Source organism: Sphaerodactylus townsendi, linkage group LG06 (genome assembly GCF_021028975.2).
Source record: "Sphaerodactylus townsendi isolate TG3544 linkage group LG06, MPM_Stown_v2.3, whole genome shotgun sequence".
NCBI lineage: Eukaryota > Metazoa > Chordata > Lepidosauria > Squamata > Sphaerodactylidae > Sphaerodactylus > Sphaerodactylus townsendi.
In genome coordinates this window covers 106,755,058-106,768,445 of record NC_059430.1, presented here as the reverse complement: position 1 = coordinate 106,768,445, position 13,388 = coordinate 106,755,058, and the positions used below count along the sequence as shown (strand labels likewise).

At 41.7% G+C, this 13,388-nt stretch overlaps 1 protein-coding gene across 4 annotated transcripts in view; it reads right to left on the bottom strand.

Moving 5' to 3' along the window:
* Positions 1–7,429: 7,429 nt before the first annotated feature.
* The window catches only part of ARFGAP3 (ADP ribosylation factor GTPase activating protein 3), a 37,005-nt gene continuing 31,046 nt past the window's right edge, over positions 7,430–13,388 (bottom strand). For all 4 annotated transcript variants that reach the window (XM_048499431.1, XM_048499432.1, XM_048499434.1 and 1 more), the window contains 2 exons: positions 10,331–10,452; positions 7,430–8,037 (listed from right to left, as the gene is read on the bottom strand). In XM_048499431.1, the coding sequence (XP_048355388.1) occupies positions 8,020–8,037; positions 10,331–10,452 (140 nt within the window). In that variant the 3' untranslated portion in view covers positions 7,430–8,019. The remainder of the gene's footprint in view (positions 8,038–10,330; positions 10,453–13,388) is intronic.

The following is a 13,388-nucleotide window of genomic DNA, read 5'->3' as shown; positions in this document are numbered from 1 at the left end:
GTTTGCTGTGAGGGGGGGAAGGGAAAGGAGTTTGAAAGCCCCTTTGAGTCACCTACAGGAGAGAAAGGAGGGATATAAACCCAACTCTTCTTCTTCCTTTACTCCAATGATGTTGCCATTATTGCCTATTGACTTCCCATGTTCTGCTTACCAGAAAGACATCATACAAACTGACAGCGGAGCTTTTGAAACCTACAGAGCTGATGGTAACCAACAAGGCATGCAGTATCCTCTCCAATCTTCAATGAACTGACAATTAAACTGCAATTAGTTGACTGCTGTTTGTGAATTAGGGGATTAAATTTTTTAATCCTTGCCCCCTGTGATTCCTATTGAACCTACACGGTAAATGTAATATGATAACCAAGCCAGCAATCCAAATGGAATTGCTTTGTTTCTTTCCTTGCTCCAACTGATTCCTTACCCATCAAGACCAGCATAGATAATTTAAAATTACAGGTAAGAAAATTACTGGTAAGAAAATTGCGAACTGTTCTTCAGCAAATAAATTGCAGCTCCCAGGAGACTTAACTAGAGCAGCAGTTGAAAGGATGTGAGCTTTCTATGTCCCTCCTCATATGGTATCTCAGGTCCTTGAGCAGTCCTACCAGATAAACAGGAGCTATTTACAGCAGTAGGTGCACTCTTAAGGGATCTGCCCAGAATCTGAAAGGAACACAAAAATATATATATAATCCATATATATCTATCCATATATATCCATCCATATATATATATATATGGATGGACTGGACCTAGAGAAGGGAAAATTAGTTTTTAAAAGGTTCCAAAAAGAAATAACATGAGACCTTGTAGTCTCTGTATACCGGGGTGGATCTCAGTAGGGATACTCTAAAATGAAATTATGAAGAAAGAGAGTATGAGCAAATAACTTTATTGCATACAAAATAAAATAAAAATGTAAGTAACTTGCATTAAGACAACCAGTATGGTGTAGTGGTTAAGAATGGTGGACTCTAATCTGGAGAATCAGGTCTGATTTCCCACACTTCTGTCCATAAAAGAAGGATTCACAGATCCAGCAAATGGTTCCTCAGAATAAAAACTGGTTTTATTTTCACTGGGTACAATTAATGGTTTTGTATCCTACTCCTAAAAATCTTCCTAAATCATCATTCACAACTTAAGTTTGGCTTAATTTGGGATTAATGTATGAAGCAATACCATTTTTCTTCATGTCAATAGAAGAAAGTCTTTACTTAGAACTGAGTTATTCGATAATTTCACATCTTTTTTCCTTGTGTGTGTTCCTTGTATTGCTACAATATCAAGTTTTTGCTTCTTTAAAAAATGAAACATCTTTCTCCTCTTCTCTGGAGTGTTAAGACCATTCACATTTCAGGAAGCAATCCTAAACTCCAGTTTTGTTTAACAGAAATGTAAGCAAGAAGAGGTACACTTACTTATCAAGTCCGCAGTTAAGATTTTCAAAAACACATCTAACAGTATCAGCAATATAAACCATTTAGGTACTACCCTCCAAAGTATCAGCAGTACCAGAGTTACTTTTGCTCAGCTTTTCTGCCTTTCCAGCAAGGGAAGCATTCTCAGGGCATGTGTAACCTCTATCTGTGGGTTCTGTGGGGCAGAACTTGGAATGAGTTTGCAACAACAATTTTTTTAAAAAACCAAAATGGTTTACTTTCTTAACACATAACATTAAACATCAACATTTAACATCACACTTCAAGTCCTGTTCAGGTTGCATTTTCAAGTCCTTAAATTTACAGTCTACTGATACTGCCAAGTCCAATTCTTCTTTGCAAGTGGGTTGACTCCTGAAGACTCCAATGGCTTGATGAACAGGATTCAACATGATGAAGGTTTCCAGGAGAACTCTCACCCATTACAACCACAAAAAACCCTGAAACAATAAACTCCAACATTTACAACATAGCAAAAATAAACTACCACCTTCCCAGTAGTTCCCAACAACATTGCAGTTACCTTAACAAGGTGTTAAGGGCTTATAGAAATCAAGGTCTGAGTCTGGTAGCCTTGTCTCCTCCAAAGAGCTCTGCAGCCTTCTGCTGCTTTGAGTCTCCACCCCTTTCTGGGTCAACCCGTTCTGAGCATGGGGGTTACACATGCACAAGAGCAAAGATGGGAGTCAGTCTCCCAGGGATTAGCTTCCATGAGAGAGATCTCCATGAGAGAGATCAACTACATGAACAGGCCCTAAGTCCTGCTTTGACAACAGGTTGTCTATTTTGTTGAGAAATGGAAGTTAGCTACCAAAGATAGATGGGTCCTTTCCATAATTATGAACAGTTTCTTTTTGGTATTCAAATCCCTGCCTCCTTATCTTGCATGTCCTTTGACTGAAGGCTCCTCCCGCCACCCAACTCAGTTATAACTTATCTTGCACGTCCTTTGACTGAAGGCTCCTCCCGCCACCCAACTCAGTTATAACAAGAGGTATCCAACTTGTTGACTAAATGTGCAATGAACTAGTTCGCTTACCTGAAAGTCATCAAAATTTATATTCCAGATATATTCTTAATAAACAACAAAAGGAAGAGGGGGAGACCAACCATGGACCTAAGGCAATTCAATCAATTCCTGGGGTTCCATAGGTTTAGAATGTCATTCAGTGGCGTGATGTATTGCCACTTTCAAGTATGAGCGCATGGTTTGTGGGCCTTGGCCTCAAGAGCACATATTTTCACATAGCTTTATATGAAGGTTTGTAGAAGATTCGTGTCTAACTGTAAAGGTCATTCTTATATGTTTACTGACCTGCCATTTGTGTTAGTCACAGCCCCAAGGATTTTTGTAAAGTGTGTTAAGGAAGCAGTGGGACATCTGAAGTTACAAGGGTGTTGCATTGATCTTTATTTGAATGGTTGGCTCTTTGTAGATCACTCATGCAATGCTCTTCTTCAACAGTGCTCTTCACTTGTTAACAACCTAGAAGAGTTATTAATCATGACAAATCACACCTAGAGCCTGCTCAACTTATTGGATTCATTGGGGCTCATTTGAATTCCTCTGCCAAGAGGGCCTATCTACCTCTGGAAAAGGTGAGAGCCATCCAGAATCAAGTCTTCCTAACATAAATCCATGTGGCCAGAAAGAGCAATGTGGCAGTAGACACAAGCAGACACAGGGGTAGACCACAAATGGTCTCTCAACCGTCACTACCTAGAGCTGATTTTCAAAGAATAGGGGCATCCTACCAGAGATTTAGGAGCTGCGTGGCATAGTGGTTCAGTGCTTGCACTGCCACTCACATGGTCAGGAGTTCGAGTCCTCTGTGGGTCAGATATCCTGGCAGCTGGCTCATGGTCAACTCAGCCATCCATCCATTCCTTGGTCGGTAAATGAGTACCTAGCTCATTGCTAGGGGGTAAAGAATAGCCGGGGAAAGCAATGGCAAACTACCCCACAAAAGAGGCTTTCCTATAAAATCACTGCTTGCAGTGGTACCCCAGCATCAGACATGACTGAAGGGGAAACTTTACTTTTACCAGAGATTTCTGCCACTTCACAGAAAACCAAAGGTAACCATTTCTATTCCCGTCATCACTGGACAAAAACTGATTGAGGATGCTTTCCAGCACTGTTGCTGGGGTACCCTGTCCTGTCTTTCCCACTTTCCTCTTGCTTCACAAGGTTGAGTCAAAGTTGAAAGTAGACACAACTACCTGAATACTCAAGTAGACACAACTACCTGAATATTGCTTTCTACTGGCCCAAAAGAGTATGTTTCACAACACCGTGGAAACTACCACAAGGGGCATTCAGGACTCTTCCCTTGGAGGAGGACTTATTAACCAACAGGCCACTCACTACGATGGGTCCTCCCTCCACTTGGGTTCACTACGATGGGTCCTCCCTTCCACTTGAGAGCATGGCTGATCCAACAGTAGTGTTCAAAGTAACAGAGGTCTTCCTGTCTCAGGCAGGAAGCTCTTGACAAGGAAGTCGTACAATGCCAAGTGGTGCTATGTTTCTGAGTGGGTCTGTCAGCATTCCGTTAGGGTAGAGAGCGCCTCACTTCCTCAGGTTTTTAAATATTTATTGGGTCATAAGGATGCAGATTTATTGACATCCTCAGGAAAGGTTCACATGGCCACAATCTTTGTTTTTCGTGTTGGGTTGGACTCTTCCATAGTGTTCTCTCACCAACATTCAAAAAGTTTTTGAAAGATCTTAATAATCTGTAACCTCCTAAAAACCATGCATGCCCCAACAAAGTTTATCTTTTGTTCTTGCGCAACATCTGTGCAACTGTCGAATCAATAGCGCCTTTCAATTTGTCGTTCTTCTCATTTAAGGCCATTATTAGCGGCCATCACATTGGCCCAGGTGATGAGAGCTGTGGGCGCTGCTCTTGTACCCCCCTTTTCTTCAGCTCCACCAGGACTAAGTAGTTTTACATCCCAGCTTTGAGCCCCCCCCTCCACAAAGTAGTGTCCAAATTCCATACTGCTCAGGATAACACCTTGCCTACATTTCTTCTCCAAAGCTCAAACATTTGCAGAAAAATGTTCGCACTCATTAGACATAAGAAGAGTGTTGTTTTATTCACCCTGTACTGTGACATTTAGGAGGACAAGAAGCCTCTTCATATGTTTTAAGGAAAAAAACAAAGAGGATCAGGTTTTATCCTAAACACTTTCCAGGTAGATGGTTTCAGCAATCACAATAACCTAAGCCAAGACCAATGTGGACTCCCCCTGGCCCCTGAAAACTCACTCATCCAGAGCACAAGCTTCCTCTACCACAGTGGTTCTCGACCTGGGGGATGGGACCCCTTTGGGGGTCCAACGACCCTTTCACAGGGGTCGTCTTAAAACTCTCTGCATCAGTGTTCTCCACCTGTAAAATGGATAAATGTTAGGGTTGGGGGTCACCACAACATGAGGAACTGTATTAAAGGGTCGCGGCATTAGGAAGGTTGAGAACCACTGCTCTACCACCTTCAACTCCGAGATCGACCTTCATGACATCGGAGGAGCAGCAACTTAGTCATCCCTTCCACATTTGTGAGGCAATATTCCACTGATGTGGATTTCAGGAGAGAAATGGCTATTGGGAGAGCAATTAGTCTTTGACGACCAAGCCACGCTCACCTCCTTGGTAAATGAGCTTGTTATTCTTCCATGTGGGACTGCACAGAATAAATGACGATGAAAACAAGGTTGCATTTACCTGTACTGTTGTCCATTGAGTGTCCTTTGTGCAGGCATGAATCTTCCCTCTTTCCCTTGCTGAGGACTGCAGCATAGATTTTTTTTCACGTGACCATTTAGGTGGGAATAGACACTACAATGGCTCTGGATGGGAGGGGGAGAGTGCTCCATTGCATTTTCAGATTTTCTAGAAGCTAGCAAATCCTGTCTCTGTAGCTGGCCTGCACCTGTGCAGTCTAATGTGAGCCTTCACAGAGGACACTCCATTAACAACAGTTATAAGTAAGTGCACCCTTGGTTTATAGAAAAAGTGTCTTAAGAGTGCCTCACCCAAGAAAGATACACTTTGCAATCTTTCACTTGTCAGTTGTGTTTCCTATCTGATCTGTTTGCTCTCTTATGTGCTCTTCTGAAGATGAAGAGCAACGGCAGTAGCCCCCACCAGAGTCTAGTATCATGCAGAGTTAGTACTTGTAATCAACTCTATCAATTTCCTTGTGTATTCTTGAGGTTTGATTCAATGGGGGTTCAAGGAACAGGCCTTGATGCCTTCCATCTGCATTTCTATATGAATCAATTTTTGGGTAAAGCAAGGGAAAAGTTAAGAATAATTATGTTAAGTGGAGTAAGTTCAGTTAAGCAGTGCAATTCTGTCCAATAATTTTTTTCTCACTACCAGGACTGCAAGGATTCCCAGACATTTTCTCAAGTCGGGCTTTTAGTGAAATGGCGTTTCATTCTGGTTGAGCCTCTGAGCACTCCCACACTACACACTGCTGATAGGGGCTATTTTTGCCAGCTAAAGAGCAAGTTTTTCTTAGCTCTTTCCTCCCCAGATATTGGGGACCTTACATTTGACAGGTGGACTGGAAGATTCTGGATTTTAGACCCACTAGTTCTGAAAAAATCCAGAAGGCAATGTGGGTAAACTGTAGACCTCTTGGAAACAGCCGCCCCCCCCCTTATTGTTGCTCTTCTCATTAGTCTTTTTGTATCTTTCTTTCTCTCTCTCTTTCTTTCTTCTTCGCTTTTGTATTATTATTATTACTGTTATGTTTGTTCTACTTACTTTTAAAAAAAAACTTTATTTTCTTTTCCTGCAATTCTTTGTTGATAAAATAAAAATTATTTTAAAAATGAAAGAAGCTTTCCCAAGTGCTTAAACCTTGGGAAAAAGAAATGTCGTTTGGCACCAACAGGATGCAATCCTTGAGCCTTTTGAAGGATGGACCTTAGTAGCTGAGTCAGGAACTTCTATGCGGAAGGAAGACCAGCAGGAATGAACTTCTCCATTACGAAGCAAGTTCATGACACTTTATGCAACATTCAGTTCGAATGCATGATGAATCTTAAGGTGAGACAAAACAAACTTTTTTCATTTAAAATTACAATTTATTTCAAAAGTATTACAAGTTGAAACATTTGGCAGCAGTTAAAGATACAGAACTGTCACTAGAGGCTTCATCTGTTATCTCTCAGACAATAACATTTTCTATTAGGGTTGTTTTCAACGGTTATTGTTCTATGCTATCTAAAGATTTCTTTTTGTTGCACATATTCAATATCAATATCCCTTTTAAATCTGCAAGACTGTGCTTAATTCTTATGAACATTCTTTTGTACCAGTATGTTTGGTCCAGTAAATTTATACACACACACATTATCCTTCATTACATTTTAATGGATTGTTATAACTGTTTGAGTAGAAAAACAGCAATTTAAAAGAAATGTCATGAACAAACCATTTTTGGAAAAATGAAATTTTCAGCTCAAAATGGAGTTGTCCTCCCTATAATATTCTCTCGAAAAATGTATTTAGATGATAATGCTTTAAATATTCCCTTATTTTTATATGAAATATCACAGCAAATAAAACACTTATTGTTTTCTGTCAAGGGGAACCAGTAACTATCTTTAAAACTGTTAACATACCTGAGCTACAGACTTAAGTGCGACTGAAATTTTCTTTGAAATTAAGGAACGCTGAATTCTGTACCAGATTATGGTTTCTTCCCTGGGTCAGTTAGGGTGTTCTTTCTCTGCTTACTTCTAGGGATGGCACGTCCCCCCTTCCCACTCCCTTCTAGCACAGTCTAAACTGGGAAATGCCATAGCTCAGTGGTGGCGAACCTTTGGCACTCCAGATGTTATGGACAACAATTCCCAACAACCCCTGCCAGCATGGCCAATTGGCCATGCTGGCAGGGGCTGATGGGAATTGTAGTCCATAACATCTGGAGTGCCAAAGGTTCGCCACCATGGCCATAGCTGAATTATTTCTGCAGGATTTCCTCTTAGCCTGGCAATTCAATAATTAGGTAAAGGAAGATTCTGCATGCCATTATCTGCAGGATCTCTTGAACCTACCCATCAAAAGTAGGAGAACACAACCCCAAAGGAGACTCCCAATTATGGAAGCAGGACTATCAATTTGAGATCTCCACTATGAAGACTTGTTATCAGCTCCTTTCTTCTATGAGGAAACTAAAGCTTATGAACAAGTATTTATTGCTAGTGTCTATGCCTACTCTGTGTAAGATCTAACAGCATACATCATATCCTTGCCTCATGCCCACAAGAGGGCGGGGAGGGGGAGAGACAAAGACATAATTCATAACAGAATAAGCACATGGGCAATTTTAGAAAGGAGGAGTAACAACGAATTACTACATTAAAGTAAAGTGTTATAGGAACTAGAAGGACATGCAGTAAAACTATTGGTGCCAAATCAACCAGAATAACATATTCTACAAATGTTAAGGCAGCCTTAATTTTACGATCTGCGGGATGATCACCAGCAGACATATATTAACCATAAGAAAGCCTTCTTCTGTGTTCGAGGTTTATTGGAATGCAAACATTACGATCCATACCGGTCCTGTTGGAGAAGTGAAAAGAAATGAACAGTTAACATCTCTTTTCAGGAAATGAGTGCAGCAATTAAGAGTTGCCAGTCATTTATCTCTCTCTGTGGGTGAGATGTTTGTGTGTGTGTGTGTGTGGATAGCGTCATCAAGTTGTAGCCAATTTATAGGGAACCCCTAGGACTTTTAAGGCAAAAGTCAGACTTATTATACCAAATTCATTTTGCCCTCCTGCTCAGCCTTTCACTGTTTCGTATCACGGTCAGCCACAAAATCAAAAAAAGTCCTTCCAAACTAGCCTTCTGAATCCAACCACAGTCATTTACAGACACTGGCCATAACCCAGCAAGGCACCCCCCAAGAAGGAATGTGTAATGGAATAGTACTGTAAAACTAGCAGAATCACACCTACATGTTAAAATTGGCCTTTGATCTCAAGACCTCCGGATGGAGAAACCAAAAGGCCATGGAAATTTACCCAGGACAGGAAGATGCCCAAATAAGGCATTTCAAACATTGGGGGGACCGCATGGCAAGGGGGAAAGTTTTCTTGGAGACTAAGAACAAAGACCTAGGTGACTCTATCATGGGCTAAGCTAGGAGCAGCACCTCTTGGCTGGGTGTCCAGAGAGATCCAAAGAATGTATTCAGCTGAGCAATCTCTATGCATTTATGTTTTATTTCTTTTATTTCTGTTTTTCAATAAATCTTTGAGAACTCGGTTGGTTGGAGTTATTGGAGAAAAGGACCCAGATTTTTACTGAAACAAGCATGGCTCTCCCAGGCGTGGTTTCGTGATAGAATGTTATTAACAATACAATATTTCTCTGCTGCTCTGCCTCCCCCACCACCAAAGCCTACGACAACAACACCCACACAGCAACCACCACCCAGATAAAAGTTCAAAACAGTCAACATACAGGTATATGGATAGGAGTAACCCACTGAGCCCTTGGACCTCTGTAAACATATGGGGCTACATAGAGCCAGCTTGGTGTAATGCTTACAACAGGTATCTCCCACATGGTGCCCGGGGAGCCATAGCACCCAATGATGCCTTTCATCGCTGCCAGTTTTTAGAAAGTGAGTGCAGCCGTGCAGCGCTGTTGCCTAGCAGGGCTTCTAATTGGCCACGGGAGATCTGATCAGGTGTACAGGTTAAAATAGTTGCTGCAGGTTAGTGTAAATTGTATTCTCATCTGTGACTGTGGCCACTGTGATCCATGCAACGGTCACCTCCAGGCTGGACTATTGTAACTCGCTGTACGCCGGCCTTCCCTTGCGTTTGATTCAGAAGTTAAAAACTGGTCCAACATGCGGCAGCACGCCTGCTCACAGGAGGCGCCTTCAGAGAACACATCCAGCTCCAGGCTATGCATAGCTGCATTGGCTCCCCGGGTTGAATTCCGGGAATCATCTTCAAGGTGTGGTTTTGACCTTGCTGCCTTTATAGCTGCCTGGGACCCTCGTGACCTCGGGACCGTGACACCGAGCAGTGTCTCCTAACCCTGCCTCTGCAGAGGCCAACCACTGGGTGGCCCCCGCCCCTCTATGATGCGGTTGGTTCCACGCTGCCAGACCTCGTACGGCACTGGGTCTCCGCCTGGTGGAACACCCTTCTCCAGTCCGGGACTTCCAAGTGGGACCTGGGTGAGTTCCTTAGGGCCCGTAAGACTGTGTTGTTCCAAAACGGGCCCTTTGGAGTGTCCAGCTGCTGACATGGTGCTCCCCCCACTGCCCCTGCCCTAGGGTAGTGTTACATCAGGGTCTCCCCATACTGAGGGGTCCTCCACATCCTTCCCATGGGGTAGGTTTTAAATTGGGGTCGACGCCTTTTATCCTAGGGGAAGTATTTGATATTAGGTAACGAAGCCACCTATACCTATGCCTCTAGTTTTCTTTTATTCATTTCATACTTAAATGTTAATGTGTAGTTATTTCGGCTGTTTTTATAAGTTTTAGTTTTATTTATGATATTTTATATTGTATCCATTATATATTGTAAGGCCACCTAGATTCCTTTCGGGGACAGGTTGGATAGAAATTTGAAACATAAATAAATAAATAAATAAATAAATAAATAAATAAATAAATAAATAAATAAATAAATAAATAAATAAATAAATCTGCCGGCGTATTTAATTTTTATCCTCATCTGCTGCACTCAGGCTTCCTCTGTGTGTATGGTTTCATCTTTAAGGTCCTGTCCACTTGTAATTTGGAAATCACTGCCCTAAGCAGAAATACCCAAAAGTGCCCAAAAGGTTGGGGAATCCTAAAGGAGCAATAAGCTGTAAGTTTACTAACCTGAATAGAAGTCATGACTCCATTGGCCAAGACAGAAAGTTTTCCAGCGACTGATTTCACTCCTTGTTTAAACTGAGCCATATCTGGAGCAGACTGCAGGACATTTGAAATGGTGTAACTTCCTAAGGACAGGGAAAACAACAACATGCCATGAAATACACACAAATTCACTGCATGCAGCAACTCCTATATTTCTTTTAAATATACAGAACAGTTCAAATGCCCAGAAGTAAAATGTCAGTTCACCAACACCTGCTGATGCTAACCACCCATGTTTTTTTAGAAAACTCCCCTGACTCTGGAAAAATCATGTTAGATTTGTAAAGTTGTCTTTGAAATAACTGCTGTTCCAGCACACAATGAATATCGTGTTCCCAGACCCTCATGACTCTTCAGTATTAAATTGCTGCCACTTCAGAGTATCTAGTTGCAAGTTTCCAGTTCCATGCCAGGCTCCATCTTAATTGATAATGAAGGTTCACGGTGCTACTTAATAAAACAACTCTTTGCAGATATTCCCAGCTAACCCTCCTTTGAAATAAGCCACATACATGCCAAAGCCACACAGCAACTGCCTCTGCCAGGACAGGCACAAAACTCTAGGTAAACACGACCTGCACACTGTTTCAAGGTTTTGTTGGAGCAGATGTCCATACAACGGTCGCATTCAAATTTATGGACAACTTCTGTTTGAATAATTCGGCGCGGCATAGAGCAACTGAGCTGCTGCCTCGCACAAAATTAATGGCAGCTGGTCGCATTGGCTGCCCTCAGACAGAAAAAAAAAAAAAAAACCATAAGATGCATCATTACCTTCAACATATGGATTTATGAGCCGAATCATACAGGACAAACGAGTTACAGAAAACTTGACCTGTTCTAACATAAGGTCCCTTCCAAGGCTGATCACTGGTGAATTGCCGAACATCATAATTTTGGATTTTGTATAATTGATATTTAAATCTTTTGATGCACCTGTGAAGATGTCTCTTTAAAGCTGGGAATGATAACCGCTTCTCCAAATGGACATGACTATTGGGAGGTATTGACCATGCAGGCCAACAATGGAGCCCACATGCAAATACTGGTTTTGAGTAATTCAGCTGGAACATCAATGCCAGAAGCCTTTCTGTTTTGAAGGTGTGTTGTTGTTGTTGTTTGTTTATTTAACTTATTATACCGCCCACCCCTGAAGGGCTCTGGGTGGTGTACAATAAAACACTTTAAAAGGTATAAAAACAATTAAAACAGCATAATATAAAAATAGAGGCAACATAATTCAGAATCTAATATTGGACCCCAACCCATAAAAGACCTCCTGGGAGAGGACCAGGTGCGATAAATCGCAGCCCACAGAGATGGTATACGTGGGCAAGTGGGTAGGTGGGTGGCAATCAGCAGCCGGCCTCCCCAAAGGCCCGGTGTTTTACAGGCCCTGCGGAACTGTCCAATGTCCCGCAGGGCCCTGACATTAGTTCAACAACTTCTCAACAGATACTGGATCCCAGCATGGGATTTCAGAGAATATGCTCATGCTCCATATTGTTCCAGGCACTGTTATTGGCATCAGAAAAAAAATCTGAAATGATCTTCCTAGACTTGTGCAGGTATAACACAATCTGGGGCTTGGGGTCGAAAATACAGAGCACCTGCAACTATTTGCCAGAAGATCTGCAGAAGAAAGAAGCCAACTAGCTGATGATTTTCTATATTCTAAGTACATATTTCTAAGAGTTCTTTTTTTGCCAGCAGCATTCCTTGTCAAACCATTTGGGGGCTGCTGTATTTATGAGAGGGGTAAGACTTAATCCAATGAGTTAGGTCATCCTATGATATACAAATGAGTTCATCATGCTTTTCTACAGAATCTGAGATAGATTGTTTAGATATTATTTCAGATCTTAAAATAATTGACAGTTTGGAGTTTAGTCTCCTCATAATTGAATTACCTGATTCAACCGACCATTTGAATTTTGACTTCTGTAAACTAGTCTGAGAAAGATTGGGTAAATGGTCTTGGGATAGTCACAATTTGTGCTGAGGATCAGCTAAAGTTAAGAATATTAGCTGATGATCGGACTCAATTCTAGAAGCTACATTAAAATATGAAATGAAAGGGAGGCCTGCGGAAAAGACAGTGACCAGATAGCAACTCCGGTCACAACACTCTGCAAGTTTGCTTTCTTTTAAGGCATTTATATCACTTCAGTTATTTTGCCACTGCAGTGCTAATTTTGGGAATCTATACCTTTCTCGAGAAGGATGGAGCACGGCAAGAGCTTGTGAATTTTAATTGCTCAAGCTATTATGTTATCTGTGTTTCTGTGCAAACTGTTTGAAACTGCAAATGACTGATGGTTGTTGGAAACTGTGGCTAATACTTAAAACTGGTCATTTTTAATCTTTAGCACACAGCTGTGACTGTTATCTGCCTTCTAGAAACACCTAGGATCTAGGGGGGACCCGGGAAATTACAGGCCAGTCAGTTTGACATCTGTTCCTGGTAAATTAGTAGAATCTATCATTAAAGATAAAATTATAAAACATGTAGAAAAGCAAGACCTGCTGAGAAAGAGTCAGCATGGCTTTTGCAGAGGCAAATCCTGTCTTACAAACTTACTAGAGTTCTTTGAGGGTGTAAACAGACAGGTGTGATAAGGGGGAAGTCCAGTGGACATTGTCTACTCTGGATTTCCACAAGGCTTTTGACAAAGTTCCTCACCAGAGAGTGTTGAGAAAACTCAGCAATGAAGGAATCAAGAGGGGAAGTCCTCCCATGGATTAAAAAAACTATGGTTGAGAAACAGGAAACAAAGAGTGGGTGTAAATGGGAAGTTCTACTAATGGAGAGATGTCGGGAGTGGTGTCCCCAAGGCGATCCGCTTTGGGACCAGTGCTCTTTAACCTATTCATAAATGACCTGGAAGTAGGGTAGTGGGTAGCTGGTGGCCAAGCTCTTGCAGAAGATACCAAATTATGTAGGGTGCAGTGAGAAACCACAAAGCGATTTTAAGAGCTCCAAGCTGACCTTGATAAATTAGGTGAGTGGGCCCAGAAA